The sequence below is a fragment of the Anastrepha ludens genome, chromosome X (genome assembly GCF_028408465.1).
Source record: "Anastrepha ludens isolate Willacy chromosome X, idAnaLude1.1, whole genome shotgun sequence".
Taxonomy (NCBI): Eukaryota; Metazoa; Arthropoda; class Insecta; order Diptera; family Tephritidae; genus Anastrepha; species Anastrepha ludens.
In genome coordinates this window covers 10987893-11005516 of record NC_071503.1, presented here as the reverse complement: position 1 = coordinate 11005516, position 17624 = coordinate 10987893, and the positions used below count along the sequence as shown (strand labels likewise).

General features: G+C 34.6%; 2 protein-coding genes across 2 annotated transcripts; both read left to right on the top strand.

The window, feature by feature from the left end:
- Nucleotides 1-6703: 6703 nt before the first annotated feature.
- LOC128869744 (uncharacterized) lies at nt 6704-9103 on the top strand. The gene has a single exon (XM_054112346.1). It carries the CDS (start codon nt 6704-6706, stop codon nt 9101-9103), a length of 2400 nt encoding a protein of 799 aa, XP_053968321.1.
- A 3255-nt stretch (nt 9104-12358) lies between these two features.
- Nucleotides 12359-14486, top strand: LOC128869349 (uncharacterized). Its single transcript, XM_054111885.1, has one exon. It carries the CDS (start codon nt 12392-12394, stop codon nt 13148-13150), a length of 759 nt encoding a protein of 252 aa, XP_053967860.1. The 5' UTR covers nt 12359-12391; the 3' UTR covers nt 13151-14486.
- Nucleotides 14487-17624: the final 3138 nt, after the last annotated feature.

Genomic DNA, 17624 nt, shown 5'->3' with positions numbered 1-17624 from the left:
ACAAGTCGACAATTGAACAAGAGTTAGCTGCCATACACTGGGCAATAACTCATTTCAGACCTTATATCTATGGTACAAATTTTTTAGTTAGAACCGATCACAGACCCCTATCTTACCTGCTCTCAATGAAGAATCCAAGTTCAAAACTAACACGAATGAGACTTGATTTAGAAGAGTATGATTTCGTAGTAGAATATCTTAGATGAAAAGATAATCACGTTGCGGACGCTTTGTCTCGCATTACAATCAATGACCTAAAAGGAATAAATGAAAAAAAATCAAAATATATACAAAATAGTGACTAGATCAATGTTGAAAAATAACAGCAGTCCAACAGTCTTTAAAAGAACAAATAGTTCACAAAAATAGGCTTAAGATTTATCAACAATAATTAGTTTTATAGACGCGTCTAAACTTAGAAAATTAATACAATATATACATATATATAAAATTAAGATTACTCCTATGTACATATTTTTATTTTAAACAATTCAATGTAAAAGAATGTTCATACAAAAAAAAAAGTTGTATGAGCATTCTTCTGAAGAAGGGAGGTGTAGTATGATTATAAGTCGGATATTCCTTAACATTAATATTCATAAACATTTATTGTTTTGTTTTGGTTTTAAAATAATTTATTGTCCACTTATGCATTCACTTTGTTGTGCCGTTTAAATAATATCATATTTCTTTAAAAGGTTCATTACACTTGAAACTAAATGCAAACATAGCTAACGTAATTCTTTTATGTACGGCGCGTGAATGCTAGAATCATATTACATAAGTAAACACCGAAAAATTATTATTGGTTTGCATTGACTAAAATTCCTATAAAAACGCTTGTACGTAGTATGAAAGAAATCAGAAATAAAACAATTGCTTTACAAGCTGGATGCACAGCTTGAAGTAAAAATAAAATAAGTGAAATAGAATTATTTATAAATTATTTCATTACAATATTTTAGTTTTAAAAAAGATTCAATTTCTTGGTTTTTATCTTTTTGCAAGTCTTTTATGATATGATTTATAATGTTCGTAATTTCGTTACCTTTCCTATGGTGAGTTTGTTAATAATGAATTGGTTGTTATTATTTTTTAAAACGTTGTTTAACTTATTTAAAACTATTTCGTGATCTTCGTGGTCTGGACTTCCTGCGATCCATTTCCACGCACTGCCTTTTGATCTGCCTTCTATGTTAAGATTTCTGAGATGAGCCTTTATTTGCGATATCAGGAGAGTTATGAAAGAATAGTTTGAGTTCTTGTAGAGTTCTTCAGATTGTATTGTCAGTTCCATGTATTTCAAAATTTCATTATATTTGTCAGTATCGATTTGGTGTATTATTCTAAATTTTCCGGTCTGCAATTTGGCTGTCCCTCTTCCTATCGTAACTAGTTGAGAATTAGAGTAATCAAGAATCTGCACCTCTGGCACAGTGGTAGAAGTCTGACCAAATTCTTTAGTTAATTCCTTATTCTAATTTTGTGTATGATTTGTCCTTTTTCGGTTATAAATGTGCTAGTCCTGTCTTCCTTAACTACTTCCGTACTATATAACTTATTTAACTTAGTTCCTAATCTCCTATTCTATTTTACGTAAATTACTTGTCCTGGTAGTTCCGATTTTGCGGTTTGTTTCCTCTTATTGTGATACTCAATATCTTTGCTTTGTTTTTATGCTAGCTTGAGAAGTTTTCGTGTCTCGTCTTTTCCATATCCTCTGGTGTAAATGTGACATTTCTTCCAAAAAGCATGTCGACTGGTCCTTTTCGAGTCACTGAATGAATTGAATGGTTATATTCGGACACTGCTCTCTCCAACAGCTCTTCGAAATTTCGATGACTTCCGTTTTCTTCAATGCATCGCATTATTTCACTTACGGTGGAATGGAATCTTTCGACTTGACCGTTGGCCTAGCTTTTATATGGGGCGTAGTATAGACTTCTATTCCGAGCTCGTCTTTCAACTTGAATTGGATTGATGTGGAATTCAGAGATGGTTCATTATCCATCTCTATTATTTTGGGAACTCCGAAGAAAAACACTATGTCCCTTAAGGGTCTCCTAAAGTCTTCGGTTCAAAATCCTCGGTCATAAAGTTAATGTTGTTCTCCCCTGGTCTTTCCTGTGGTCCTTCGTAATTATTTGAATAATAAGTGTTTCCAAATATTTGATTTGAATCTGCCTGTATTTGGTAATTGTTATAATATGTTCTTTGCAATTTATTAGATGGACGTGCTTGTTGGGTCGAGAGGGGACGCTTTGGTGCGAAGTTATTTTGGTTATTAACAGGTCTGTTCTGGTAGTTTACTTGTCTTGAGTGTAAAGATCGATCTACGTCCATAGGGACAGGTGGTTTTGGTGGTAAACTGGGCCTATTATCTTGGTTTGCTTGATAACTATACCCTATTCCATTTGTTCGGAATCCTTGATCGTATTGGGGATAGCAAATGATTGGTGAGGCCTAAAAGTTTGTGGTGCGAACGAGTTCTGTTGATATTTACTTCGTTGTCGATTGGTTGTTTGTTGCCTTGGTACCAACTTCGTCCTGGGCGTTGCGAAATAAGTTAATTCGGGATAGAAAGGTCAGTTGTTATAATGGTTCATAGTATACCGAGGAGGACGCGGTGGCGTGTTATTAAAGGACCTATTGTATGCGCGTGGTTCAAGCGGAAGGACATATTGTCCAATTTCTGACACAAATGCAGTGCTTGTGGTAAAGTGTTTGGTTCGCGAATACCGAGGAGCCTATATAAATCTCCGTTAAGTCCGCGAATGAAAGTATCAAGAGCTTTATCTCTGTATGAGTTTGTCATGGCTCTAATGGACTCGTCGCTTAAATCAAGATATTTTGTCCAGGATCAAGGATAGGTGTTGGTACACTTTTTGATAAAATGTTGGTATTCCGTCGTGTCGTTGCGCTAAAGAGGTCATTTGGTATTCGAGGGTACCAATGTCTCTTTTGTCTGAGTAGTGCATCATCAGACATTTTCGTATCTGTGTCCAGTCCAGTGGAGTGCTGTAAGATTCTAAGGCGGTATCGGCATCGCCAATAATTTTGCGCCGTATGGTATGCAAGATGGCAAAGTACCTAGGTGTGTCTTTCAATTCCTCGTAGGCTTTAAAAATCCTATCTACACTTTTTCGCCAGGAGCTGAATTCTCCTTGTCGTCCGGAAAATTCCCTAAGACATTTTACCATGCCCAAGATTCTCTCTAATTCGGTCACATTTCGCGCGTTCAGCGATATTTTGTAGTTCGGCTCACTAAAATCCCTAAGATTTGGAGGACTGATATTTTTAATTACTTCTCTCACAATTCTTTCAATATCAGGATGGTTGGAGGTGGACGGGTTGTCTGGGTTAGAATCTCCATACTTTATCCTGAGCTGATTTAATTGCTCTACAAACTCGTCTGCGGTCCCTGGCATTTTCTATTTTTTTGTTCTTGTTAAAATAGTTTTAAAAATATATTTTTTCCAAATTCTACAAATATTTTTTTCCACTTTTTAACTTTTTCTTCAGTATTAAAAATCTATTTTTTTTTCTTTTCTCAAAATTTTTTAAAATATTCTTTTCACTCTTTAATTCCTTAAAAATATCTATTTTTTCTTTCCTCGAATTTTCACAAAATATTTTTTTCACTCTTTTATTCATTAAGAAATTCAAAATTTACAAAGAATTTTTTTTCACTCTTTAATTCTTTAAAAATATCTATTTTTTCTTTTCCTCAAATTTTAAAAAGTATTTTTTTTCACTCTTTTATTCAAATTATGCAAAATATTTCCTTCACTTCTAATTCTTTAAAAATATCTATTTTTCTTTTCCTCAAATTTTACAAAATATTTGTTTCACTCTTTTATTCAAATTTTACAAAATATTCTTTACATTCCTTTTAAAAAAAAAAACTAATTTTAATTTCACAATATTTTTTTCGTTAGAAATATCTTAAAAGTAATCTTACATTAATGTCCATTGTTGCATGTGGATGTTATTAGGCGCTTTGGTAACTTCCTTTTCCTTTTGTACTGGGGCACTTCGGCGTCACTGCTATTCCACTTCGTCTCTCGCTATTTGTCGTTTCTCTTCACTTTTTTTCTAGTCTATCACTCACGACGTTTCGCGCAGCCGTACTTTTTGATTTTCGGGCTTTGAGTACCTTGCGCGAGTTAGGACTCTGTGTGGAAAAAATAATGAAACTATATTTTTTCTGAGCAAGAGCTCCTTTGTTGAATTCGTCTATTTCAGAATTAATCTTATATTTTAATGCTTAGATCTATTTATACTATTTCTAAATACAATTTGGTTTGAGATATGTTTACATGTTTTTATATTTAGCTGTTATCATGGTATTGTTTAGTCTCTGCATATATTTGTATTTTAATGCTTAGATCTATTTATACTATTTCTAAATACAATTTGGTTAGAGATATGTTTACATGTTTTTATATTTAGCTGTTATCATGGTATTGTTTAGTCTCTGCATATATTTGTATTTTAATGCTTACATGTGTTTATTGTATGAAGGGACAAAGACCATGTTTATATTGTTTATCATTATTGTTTGGAAACAATGATAATGTATGTTTGCAGTGTATGTATGTAGTGTAGTGTATGTGTCAACGTCGTTAACTCTCCCCGGTGTTTAGAATGAAATGTCCTCATTTCAAATCTGCTGTAGTCGGAGTAGTTCGGCTTCATATGCTCTTTGGAATCTTAAGCGTCTCTTTTCCTCTCATTGGTTTCGGTGATATTTACTTAATTTTATGTATAAGTAAAGGTAATTATGAAAAAAATAACATATGATATAAATTTTAATGGATGCTCTTCTATAGGTATAACATACTTATATAATTGTTGAATATTATTAAATTTATAATTTGAGTTTGATGCTAGTATTTTCAAAACATCTACTTGTTCGTTATTATGTGCGTGAATAACGTTTTTAATTTCATCTTGCTGGTTCACATATGTTTTATTATCTATACTTGTAGAGGTCTTAAATTGTATTAAATGTGGCCCGTTTATTTTAAACCATTCCAAGTATGTTCATTAGTTATAACAATATTGCCGTGGTCTAAAATTTGTATTGGAATATTATTTTCTTGTATTATGTTACATTGAGCTTGTTGATTTGATAACAGTGGAATTGTGCAGTTATCCTTTAATTCCTGTTTACAAATACTAATGCCTAAATAGTTTTTACATTTTGATATATTAATAAATTCGTTATTACATTTTGAAACCTTTTGATTTAATTCATATTTTCCGTGTTTAAATGCTAAAGGAATCACTTGATATAGTTGACATTTATTTGAAATTACAGGATATTTGTATATGGTTATTATTGCGGTTTTAAACATACATACATGGATGTCGGAATATTCTAGTATATTAATTACAGGAATATTATATATTTCATTGCTAATTACTTCATTTATTTCTTTTAAATTTAAGGTTCCTGAATAAAAGTTTCCTAACTTTGCAAAATTTATTGTATTGGTAATACTTTCTAATTCTTTCAAGACTTCTGTCATAATTAGTTCCTCTGTAATATATTTAGGATCAAGAGTTTCAAGGATCTTTTCGAATTGTGAATTTATTTTACGTTGTTCGTTATTATGTTCTATTAATTGGTTTAATCCTGTTTTAATTTCTATTAAATCATCGTGATCGGGTGTCCCTGTTACAAATTTAAGTACCGAGCTCAAAAAATTAAAAGCTCGTTTAGCACGATATTCTGGTGGTACTAATTGTGTTTTTAAAATTTCTATTCTGTTTATGAGTATTTGTTCATAAAATATGAACATGAAACTCTGCCGCAATAGACATAGGATTTTATAAATATAACACATTCATACATACATATGCAAACATACGTAAACCGACGAAATAAACAGGAAAAATATACAGTCCACTAAATGTCAAATGCAATGATAAGCAATAGAATTGTAATGTGACCCTTGCTCATAAAATATGTGAAAATTGCTTATCTGAACAAAATACATAAATTACAGTGTATACAGAAAACATTAAGATAATATAAGTATGAAAGAAACACGCATACACCAATATACCAATGCACACAAGCAGCAACCGACAACCGATCATCAATTGTTTTAATACGTGCGTTAGATGCACTTAAGTCAACAGTGAACCTAAACAAATATAAAAGATCAATACGTTGGTCGTTTATCTCCTACTAGGATTTACTGATTCTGCATAAGACACATAAATTTTAGTGCACTTAAAATGCATTGGTATCGGATGTATACAATGAAGATAAGAATACACATTTACACACACACACACACACATATACGTAGTTAAGAAATTAGTATTAGAAAATGTATATAAGAAAGAAATATTCAATAAAGAGGTCAGATTAAATACAGCAATCTCACGGTGTACATTATTCTTGTACATTTGGTCAGTCGAGCCTAGAAAAGAGCTCAAGCGCAAGTACTATAAGTCTCTAAAGGAGAGCATTACTTAGTAGAAAAATATATATATATATAAGCCGGAACAGCAAAGACTGTCCGCATTAATAAAAAACATACTTAGACAAGTATATAATTCGCCTAAGATTCTAAGCGAAAAGCGTTTCCGTGGCTCACAGCGGAAAAGTGAAAAGTGCTAAAAAGCGTCCTCGTGGCTAAAACAACGAGTACAGTATTTAAATAAAAAAAAAACAATCAAAATCAACATGGAAAATTTACTGAAAAGACCGAAGGAGTTGGGCGATCTTGCTGCGCTAGAAGAACAGAAAATCCTTAGCGGCAAAATAAGGAAAGCTTCATGTCTCGAATATATTCAACATATTCAAACAATGAGGACGGAATTTAGTGGAAATCATGCCAAAATTATGGCTAAACCGAGCCAAGAAGCTGACGAATACATTGCCAAGAAGTATTACGAGCATGTTATTCAGGTAATGGAAAAGTCCATTCAGCATTTAAAAATACAAAATGCAGCCGAAGATTTACCAACAGTAAGCGGCAACCAACTTAAACCTGCATCGATGGGAGAAATGAGTGAGTTCGAGCCATCAGGTACTAATTCCGACGTAGAAAGGAAATTTCAACGTCGAGGAAAAAAGCTCAGAATGACCATAGAAGAAATTCAACAAAATGCATTGGATTCTGTCGAAGAAATAAGAGAATTCAAAACTAAGCTTCAAATACAGTTTGAATATGTAGAAGAAGCTTTTTCTGAAACTCGCAGTGTCCATTTAAAAGCCATTACTAAAGACTCAATAGAAGAACAAATGGAGGACTTCCGAGAAAAATACAGCGTTAACATTGAGAAGTTAACAGATAAATTGAAAAGGTGCACGCCAACACAAGCTGTGTCATCTACTATGAAACTACAGGAGATTAAGATTCCGATATTTTATGGCGAGATGAATCAATGGTCATCATTTAGCGATCTTTTCCAAGGTTTGGTGCATAATTCGAAGCACTTTACTGAAGTAGAAAAGATGTTCCGGCTGAAGTCGTCATTAGGAGGAGAAGCTGGAAGATTAATTCAGCATTTACCGGTAACTGAATACAACTATGAAGCCGCTTGGCAAATCCTCCAGGAAGGATATGAAAACAAGAGGCTGCAATTCACAACACAAGTGGACAGACTTTTTGATCAACCAACAGCAAATGGGGAAAGTGCGGCAAGCATGAAGCAGCTTTTGGATACCACCAAGGAATGCATTTATGCTCTAAAAGGGCTTAAATTGAATTTAAATGACGAGCAAGCAATTATAGCTCGGATAGTTGTTCGGAAACTAGACAAAGAAAGTCTCCGGTTATATGAGCAGAATGTCAAGAAAACTAGGGATATCCAAAGCCTAGATGATGTTTTCCGTTTTCTGGAGCAGCAATATCAAGCTCTAGAAGCTATACGAGACAGGAAAACAACTAAATGGAGCAATCAAAAGCAGCCACAACGAGCACCCACATTCTATACAGCTGCACAAAAGACCTGTATATATTGCAAGATTCCTGGGCATCAAATTGTTGAATGCAGAAGGTTCCAGGCATTGACTACGATAAATCGTAGAGGTTTCATAGTAAACAATAAGCTATGCAATATTTGCCTCGACCACGTATATGAAGGCAATTGCAAGAATAAGAAAAAATGCAGTAAGTGTGGAAGAAATCATCATAATTTACTGCATTACAATGAATTCCAGAAGGAAAAAGGAGCAGGTGAAGAAAATGCTATAAAAAAATCATCCACTATGATGACAAAAAACTCCGAAACAGCAATACTTCTAGCAACAGCCCAGATAAGAGTGAAGGCGGCAAATGGAGAGTACGTGACATTGCGAGCACTAATCGATCAAGGATCACAGAAGACTACCATTTCTGAAGAAGCCGCTCAAATACTACACTTACCAAAGAGAAGAGAAGTAACTGAGCTACAAGGGCTAGGAAATACTACAGTGGGAGTCTCCAAATTTAAAGTCAACATTGAAATCAGGCCGAGATTCCTAAGCAACGAAGTGTACAATGTCGAAGCACTGATTTTGCCGAAATTGGCGAGTGCACAACCTGATAAAACATTTAAATGGGATATAGAACAATGGAGAAACTATACCTTAGCTGATCCCAACTTCAATAGGTCAGATCGAATCGACGTCGTTATTGGAGGAGATGTATATGCTGACATATTAGAAGAAGGCATATTTAAGAAAGATCGAATACTAGGCCAAGCTACGAAATTAGGATGGATATTGTCGGGAGTTTTACAACAACCGAGAAAAAATGGTAGAATTCTAGCGGCGGTGACCACAACGTTGGAGAAGTTTTGGGAAATAGAAGACACCACAGCACCAACATATATAGAAGATGATGATGAATGCATGAAGATATTTGATAAAACGACAACAAGAGATGAAAATAATAGATTTGTCGTCAATCTACCTTTTAAAAAAGAAAAAGACTTAGGCGACTCTCGCAAACAAGCAATGGCGAGGTTTCTTAATCTTGAGAAAAAGTTGGCTTCAGATGACAACCTAAGAAAACAATATGTGCAATTTATGAGAGACTATTTAGAAATGGGCCACATGAAAAAAGCAAGTGGAAATAATTGCGGAAAATGCTATTGATGTGGCAAGCCGTAATTCGAGAAGGCAGTCTCACAACTAAACTACGAGTAGTTTTCGATGCATCTGCAAAAACTACAAATGGAAGTAGTTTAAATGACATCCTTTTAATAGGCCCGAGACTTCAAAAAGATATATTTGACATAATTACCAAATGGAGACTTTGGCAATATGTGTTAACAAGTGATATTGAAAAGATGTATCGACAAATTAAAGTAGCAGAAAGTGATCAAGATTATCAACGTATATTGTGGAGAGAAGCGAAGGAAGGGCCGATAGGAGAATACAAGCTGCAAACAGTTACGTATGGAACAGCATCCGCTCCTTTTCTTGCAACGAGAACTTTACAAGAAATTGCCAAATCCTGCGAGCCTTACAATTATTTGCTTTCAAACATCATTAAAACCGACTTCTACATGGACGATTTAATGACAGGAGCAGATTCAATAAATGAATGTAAAGTCATTCAGTTCGAAATTTCGAAACAACTACAAAAATGTGGATTTCACTTAAGAAAGTGGATGTCTAATAACAGTGAGATTATAACAACAATTCCAACAAATAGCGAAAATGAGGTAATAGCAGAAGACGAAACAGTTAAAACATTGGGTATACAATGGGACCCGGCCAAAGACATGTTTGGATTTAATATGAATCTTTCAACGGAAAAGCTAGTAACAAAAAGGAAAGCTTTATCTGATTTGGCGAGAATTTTCGATCCGATGGGGTGGCTTTCACCAATGACTGTTTTAGCAAAGTTGTTTATACAAAAACTTTGGTTGATGAAACTCAACTGGGATGAGTTACTCGACGAAAATTTGGCAAAAGAATGGCAGGAGTTTATGCAGCACGTACCAGCAATAAAAAGAATAAAAATTCCCAGATGGTTTGAAACAAAAAACGACTTTAAAATTGAACTACATGGATTCGCAGATGCGTCAGAAAAAGCGTACGCGGCAGTTGTATATGCTAAAGTTGGATCAGTTATAACGATAATTGCTGGTAAAACCAAAGTAAACCCGATTAAAAATAAGAAGACATTGCCAAAACTGGAGCTATGCGCGGCTCACCTACTTTCTAAATTGCTGCAAAGGATAAAGACAGTTATCAATAGAGAAGTTAAAATATTTGCTTGGAGCGACTCATCTATAACGTTAGCATGGATAAAGAATTCCCGAAGTAAAGATAAGTTCATTAAAACGAGAGTAAAAGAAATCAAATTATATGCTTCCACTGCAATATGGCAACACGTTAGAACAAAGGACAATCCAGCTGATGTAGCATCCAGAGGGATATTTGCGAACAAACTAGTGGAGCACGAGCTATGGTGGAGAGGTCCCAAATGGTTACAAGGAGAAGAACATCAATGGCCAACACAGAATAGCGTTAAAATCGATGCAGTGTATGTCACAACATCAAAAGAATCACATTTCTTAGATGAGGTAATATTAAAATTTTCTAGTTTAACCAAATTAATAAGGGTTGTAGCTTATATATTGCGATTTATAAAAAGAATACGAGGACAAAAATATCCTGCGTACTTAGTAAAATCAGAACTAAAAGAAGCTGAACAGAGAATAATAAGATATCAGCAAAGATTACAATTTAGAGAGGAAATACAGAGCTTAGAAATCAAAAAAGAAATTAGCAGTACAAGTAAAATTGCAAGCTTAGATCCAATTTTAGATAACAATGGAATCCTTCGCGTAGGAGGTAGGTTAGGGAATGCAAAGCTTCAGTTCGATCAGAAGCACCCAATAATATTAAATAAATCACATTTGTCAAAATTGATTATTGAACATGTTCATAAAACAACCTTACATGGAGGAAATAAGTTAATGGAAGCAACGATTAGAAGGAATTATTGGATAATTGGATTAAAGAATTCCATAAAAAAAAACATTCGAGCTTGTAGTCGCTGCATACGTTACCGAAAGGAAGCAGCTAAACAAATAATGGGAAATCTTCCAGAATTTCGGGTGTCGTTGTCAATTCCATTTTCACACGTTGGTGTAGACTATGCAGGTCCAATACATATGAAATGTTCCAAAGGAAGGGGAATAAAAACATGTAAAGGATACATAGCTGTATTTGTATGTATGGCAACAAAGGCTATTCATTTAGAGGCAGTAAGTGATTTAACAACTGAAGCGTTTCTAGCTGCTTTAAAAAGATTTTTTGCTAGAAGGGGTAAGAGTCAGCATATATACTCAGACAATGGAACAAATTTTGTCGGAGCTTGTAGAAAGTTAGACTTAGATTTCAAAAAGGCAATCAAGAAAAACTCAACAGTAGCTCCCATATTAGAAGCAGACAAAATTCAATAGCATTTTGGGCCGCCGGCAGCTCCTCACTTCGGAGGAATTTGGGAGGCTGGAGTCAAATCAGTGGAATATCATTTAAAAAGAGTGATAGGCGAAAGTAAATTGACATTTGAAGAGATGATTACTTTGCTATCACAGATTGAAGCAGTGCTAAATTCACGACCCTTATGTGCGATCGATAGTGAAAGCGATATAGATGTTTTAACACCTGGGCATTTTTTAATATGATGCCAATTAATAGACTGTCCTGAAGCAATTGATGACACAACAAGGGGTTCGTTAGATAGGTGGAAACTAATACAAAAAATGAAAAGAGACTTTTGGAAACGGTGGGAAAGCGAATATGTCACAATGTTGCAACAACGAATGAAATGGAAAACCAAACAGGACAATCTAGCAGTAGGTCAAATAGTAATTATTAAAAATGAAGAAAGTCATCCAGCAAAGTGGCCATTAGGCAAAGTTATAAAAACCCATCCTGGAAGCGATGGAAAAACCAGAGTTGTAACTCTGAAATTGCAAAATGGGATACTTAAACGGCCCGTTCACAAGCTGTGCCCACTAGAGACAACAAACAACAACAAACAGCAGCAAAACGGAAGAGCCAAATCAAGCTGCAAGCCTGTTGACATCAAGAATAGCAAAAAATTCGGCGGGCCCAGGAGGGCAGAAAAGAACGAAGACATTGATGATGTGGTTCTTTACGTTGCTCATGCTAGCAATGCAAGTTAAGGCATTATACATAAATGATACGGCTAAAACAGGAGCTTCAGTGGCTGAGCTAAGAAATAATACCGCAATATATTTGGATCCGATCGGCAAAATACACATAATAAATTCAAAATGGGATTTAATCATTTATTACGAGTTAGGTTCCTATTACGATCGGATGGATGGAGTAAAAGAATTTATTAACAGACTTGAACACCAATGCAAAATATTGACATATTATGAAGAGGCCTGTGTAATGATTACCGCAACTTTAAAGCATAAATATAATAGCCTTAAGTCAAATAACGAACTGTTCATGAAGCAAGAAAATAGAAAAAGACGAGCACCATTCGAATTTGTTGGCTCAATTTACCATATATTATTTGGAATTATGGATGCTGACGACCGAGAGAATATGGAATCAAATATTAAAAATATTTTTGAAAACCAAAAGAATATCGCAAAGTTGTTTAAGAGACAGACATCAATAGTTGATTCTACAATAAATATATTAAAAAAGACAACCGATGAAGTTAACAAAAATTTTCAAAAAATGAATGAACAGCTAAATAAATTTTATCATGAACTAGTTAAAGATCAAAATGCCGAGCGAATGACCTTGATGTTTCAGATATTAACCATTCAAATAGGAATAGTTATGGACGAATGTGAAGATATCCAAACTTCGATAATCAATTTACTAATTGACATAAATCATGGTCGCATAAATCCAAAACTAATAAAACCTTCACAACTTAATAAAGAAATTGCACTTATCAGAAACAAGCTGCCACACAAATTAGTACTACCTGGAAAACAGTTCGGTAATGAATTAAAAGAAATCTATAAGTCGATGACTGCTAAAGGGTTAATTGTCGATTCACGACTAGTCATAAACATAGAAATTCCCTTAATATCATATGAACCGTCAGATGCATACAAATTAAATCCACTGCCAATAAAATACAAAGGAAACATGATTATCCCTGATAAAAAGTATACAAGTTTGATTTAAATCAATATGTATTGATAAACCAAGTCGATCTAGATAAGTGTTTAAAAAACTTGGAAGATCATTATCAATGTCCAGGGAACTGGGCTTGGAAATCAGCTACGGACAATTCATGCGAAGTAGCAGCATTGAAACAGTTGGAAAATGAAGTATGTGGATTCAAGCCCGCTACAAATGAAAATGTTTGGATTAAATTATCTTCTCAAAATCGTTGGCTTTACAAGTTGTTTAGCAAATCAACAATACATCTAGAATGTGATAACAACCAAAAAATGCGAATGGAAATCCCTAATCAAGGCATTATCACAATAAGAGAAGGATGTACAGCTCGACATGAAGGAGTAACTTTAACAGCATCTCATCACGTACAATCCGAGATCAATAAAGAATTGCTATCTTCTTCTTGGGTAAAAGACATTGAAGATATTTCAGAACTGCGAATTAAACCTTTTGATTCGACCTTAATAAACAACACCAAAGATATCCTAACACTCAAACAGCAAATAGAATTTCTCAAAAAAGAAAATATCAAATTGAAGGGTATCAATTTTCATCACGTTAGTGGTCATGCTTCGCTAACTTTAGTTTTCATAATAGGGTTAATCATAGTTATTTTATATATAAGATCAAAATGTAAAAGAAGAACTGTTGTGGCTGTTCCATTTGAACTACCAGTTAGACATAATCATAATTAAGTAAAATGTCAACAATCCCATTTGGCTAATATGTTTAAACAACACAATTTTGGCCCATGGCAGAATGTTCATAAAATATGAACATGAAACTCTGCCGCAATAGAGATGGGATTTTATAAATATAACACATTCATACATACATATGCAAACATACGTAAACCGACGAAATAAACAGGAAAAATATACAGTCCACTAAATGTTAAATGCAATGATAAGCAATAGAATTGTAATGTGACTCTTGCTCATAAAATATGTGAAAATTGCTTATCTGAACAAAATACATAAATTACAGTGTATACAGAAAACATAAAGATAATATAAGAATGAAAGAAACACGCATACACCAATATACCAATGCACACAAGCAGCAACCGACAACCGATCATCAATTGTTTTAATACGTGCGTTAGATGCACTTAAGTCAACAGTGAACCTAAACAAATATAAAAGATCAATACGTTGGTCGTTTATCTCCTACAAGGATTTACTGATTCTGCATAAGACACATAAATTTTAGTGCACTTAAAATGCATTGGTATCGGATGTATACAATGAAGATAAGAATACACATTTACACACATATACGTAGTTAAGAAATTAGTATTAGAAAATGTATATAAGAAAGAAATATTCAATAAAGAGGTCAGATTAAATACAGCAATCTCACGGTGTACATTATTCTTGTACAGTATTTCTTCTTGTTGTGATTCCTGTTTTCTATAGTGTGACCTCATTATGTTTTCGTATGGGGCTAATATATTAGATAAGTTCGCTATGTGATATAGGTAAGCTGTGTGGTCAAAAATATACATCGTGTCTGATTCTACAAGCACAACTTTTTTACCTTTTAAGTCCGTTATTTTGTCGGAAGAACAAGATGAAAGAATAAATAATAATATAAATCCAGTTGCCTTCATGTTGCTACTTTCCTGATACTGTCTTTATGTATAATTTTCCCTTTTACTGTCAGAATCTTGTCCCCTCGATCTTCTTTAACTAGGTGTTTGTTGTATTTTGCCGAGATTTTATTTCGTCGATCTGTCCTGCTGTAAATCGTATCGCCTTCTTTGTAGGTTATTGTTGGCAACGCAGTTTTGGCTATAGTGTGTGTTGACAACACTGTTTTGGTTATGGGCGTTGTTGGCAGCGCAGCTGAGAGATAGAACGTGCTAGGGTGAAATCTGACAACCATTTTTTGATCTTTTAATTAAATAAAATAGTAAAGAAAGCGAAAACGAAGTTTCATTTCATCAAAATCTGGAAATCCAACAGTGGCGACGAGGAGGTGAACTTTTTTTTTTAGAAACGAAAAAAAAGGTTAAAATGAATCCAGAGCAAATGCAAGCATTTTTCAACCAAATGCAAAAGCAAAGGGAACAAGATAGCGCTGCTATGCAAGCTCTTATAGCACAGCTCATTTCATCGAGATCTGGTGACACATTCGATGGGCCAAAAGTAGATTTGCAACCAGAGCGAACAATGGATACGCTAGCGTCCAGCATCACTGAATTCGTTTATGACCCTGAACTTAACCTCACTTTTGAAACGTGGTACGCTCGCTACGAAGATTTGTTCTTGGTAGATGCCAATAAGCTCGATGAAGCAGCAAAGGTCAGACTCCTATTAAGAAAACTAAGCACTAGTGTCCACAGCAAATACGTTGACTATATCTTACCTAAACACTCAAGAGAATTTGACTTCGCCTGTACTGTAGACAAATTAAAGCAATTATTTGGAAATCAAAAATCTCAATTCAGTATGAGATACAACTGCCTTCAAATGAAAAAATCATCACACATGGATTTTAGCACATACGCAGCGGAGGTAAATAAACAGTGTGAAAGTTTCAAACTAAGTAACATAACGTTGGATCAATTCAAATGCTTAATATTCGTAATGGGACTTAAAGACGAATCAGACTTCGATGTAAGAACCCGAATGTTAACTAAATTGGACACAGAAGCCGACAAAATTAATCTTGACGCACTATCAAGAGAATGTCAACGAATAATAAATTTAAAATTGGACACAGCACTAGTAGAAAAGAAAAATTACGAATCGCAGGTAAACAAATTGATTGCAAATGAGCAAAAATTAAAGAAGCCGAAAACACCTTGTTGGTTTTGTGGAGCCATGCACTACGTACGTGATTGCACTTACAAAAATCATAGCTGTGAGAAATGTCACAAAATAGGACACAAAGAAGGATATTGCAAAATAAAATCAAGATCGACAGCAAAACAAAGCACCTGCAACAAGGGTCAAAATAAAGGTTACAACAAAGGGAGAACAAACACACAACATTTTCGAACGAACAGTATATACCAAGCAAACAGTATCACAACAATGTCGCAACGTAAATATGTGAATGTGAAAATCAACAACGTGGAAGTCAAACTCCAGTTTGATACAGCGTCCGACATCACAATAATTTCGAAAGCTAATTTCAAGAAATTAGGTTTGGCAAACACCAAGGAAGTTACGCATTCTGCGAGAAGTGCAACTGGTGAGTTACCACTGTACACACAATTTGTGAGCAAAGTGGAGCTGAACGGAATAACAAAACTCCTGACGTGTTTTGTCACTACAATCAATCTTAATGTGTTTGGTTTGGATTGGATATCTGCATTCAGTACTCAGCACTCAGTACTATTTGTAATCATATTTCGTCGAAAAAACAGGCAAGTATCGTTCCAATACAAAAAACTTTCGATAAATCACTACTTAAAGATTTTTATCCAGCACTTTTCGACAAACAACTAGGCCTCTGTAATAAAACTAAAGCGCATTTAGTTGTAAAGGCTAACTGTCAACCTGTTTTCCGTCCGAAGCGAGTCGTCGCTTACGCAATTCAACACCTGGTTGAAGCAGAATTACAAAGACTGCAAGATCTAAACGTAATTTCTCCAGTTAATTACTCAAATTGGGCTGCGCCAATTGTGGTAATTAAAAAGCCAAATGGCAGCATACGCCTATGCGCTGACTTTTCGACAGGTCTAAACGATGCTTTGGAAACTTATCAGTATCCTCTGCCTCTACCTGAAGACATTTTCGCTAAACTTAACAATGCCACAGTTTTCAGTCATATCGATTTATCTGACGCATTTCTCCAAGTAGAAGTTGACGATTCTTCCAAAGAGCTTCTCACAATAAACACCCATATGGGTCTATTCAGATATAATCGCATGGTATTCGGCGTTAAGACATTTCCAGCAATTTTCCAACAGATAATGGACCAAATGCTGGCAGGTTTAAACAACACGGCGGCATACATCGACGATATTTTTGTTTCGGGTAAGAACCAAGCAGACCACGACGCAAATTTGCGCGAAGTCTTACTTCGTATACAGCAATACGGTTTCAAATTAAAAGTAGACAAATGTAAATTTTCTTATCACGAAATGGCCTACTTAGGGTACGTTCTCAATAAAGACGGCATTAGCCCAGATCCAAAGCACATTGATGCAATCAAATATATGCCAGAACCGACTAATCAATCAGAACTAAGATCATTTTTGGGTGCGATAAATTTTTATGGGAAATTTATTAACCACATGCGAGATTTTCGAGGGCCCTTAGACGAGCTGCTACAAAAGAATAAAACGTGGCGTTGGACAAACGTTCAGCAAACATGTTTTGATAGCCTAAAAGATATTTTATCATCAAAGCTTCTACTAACACACTATGACCCAACAAAAGGTATAATAGTGACAGCCGATGCATCTAACTATGGTCTCGGAGCTTGTATTTTCCATGAATTTGAAGACGGCTCATTGAAAGCG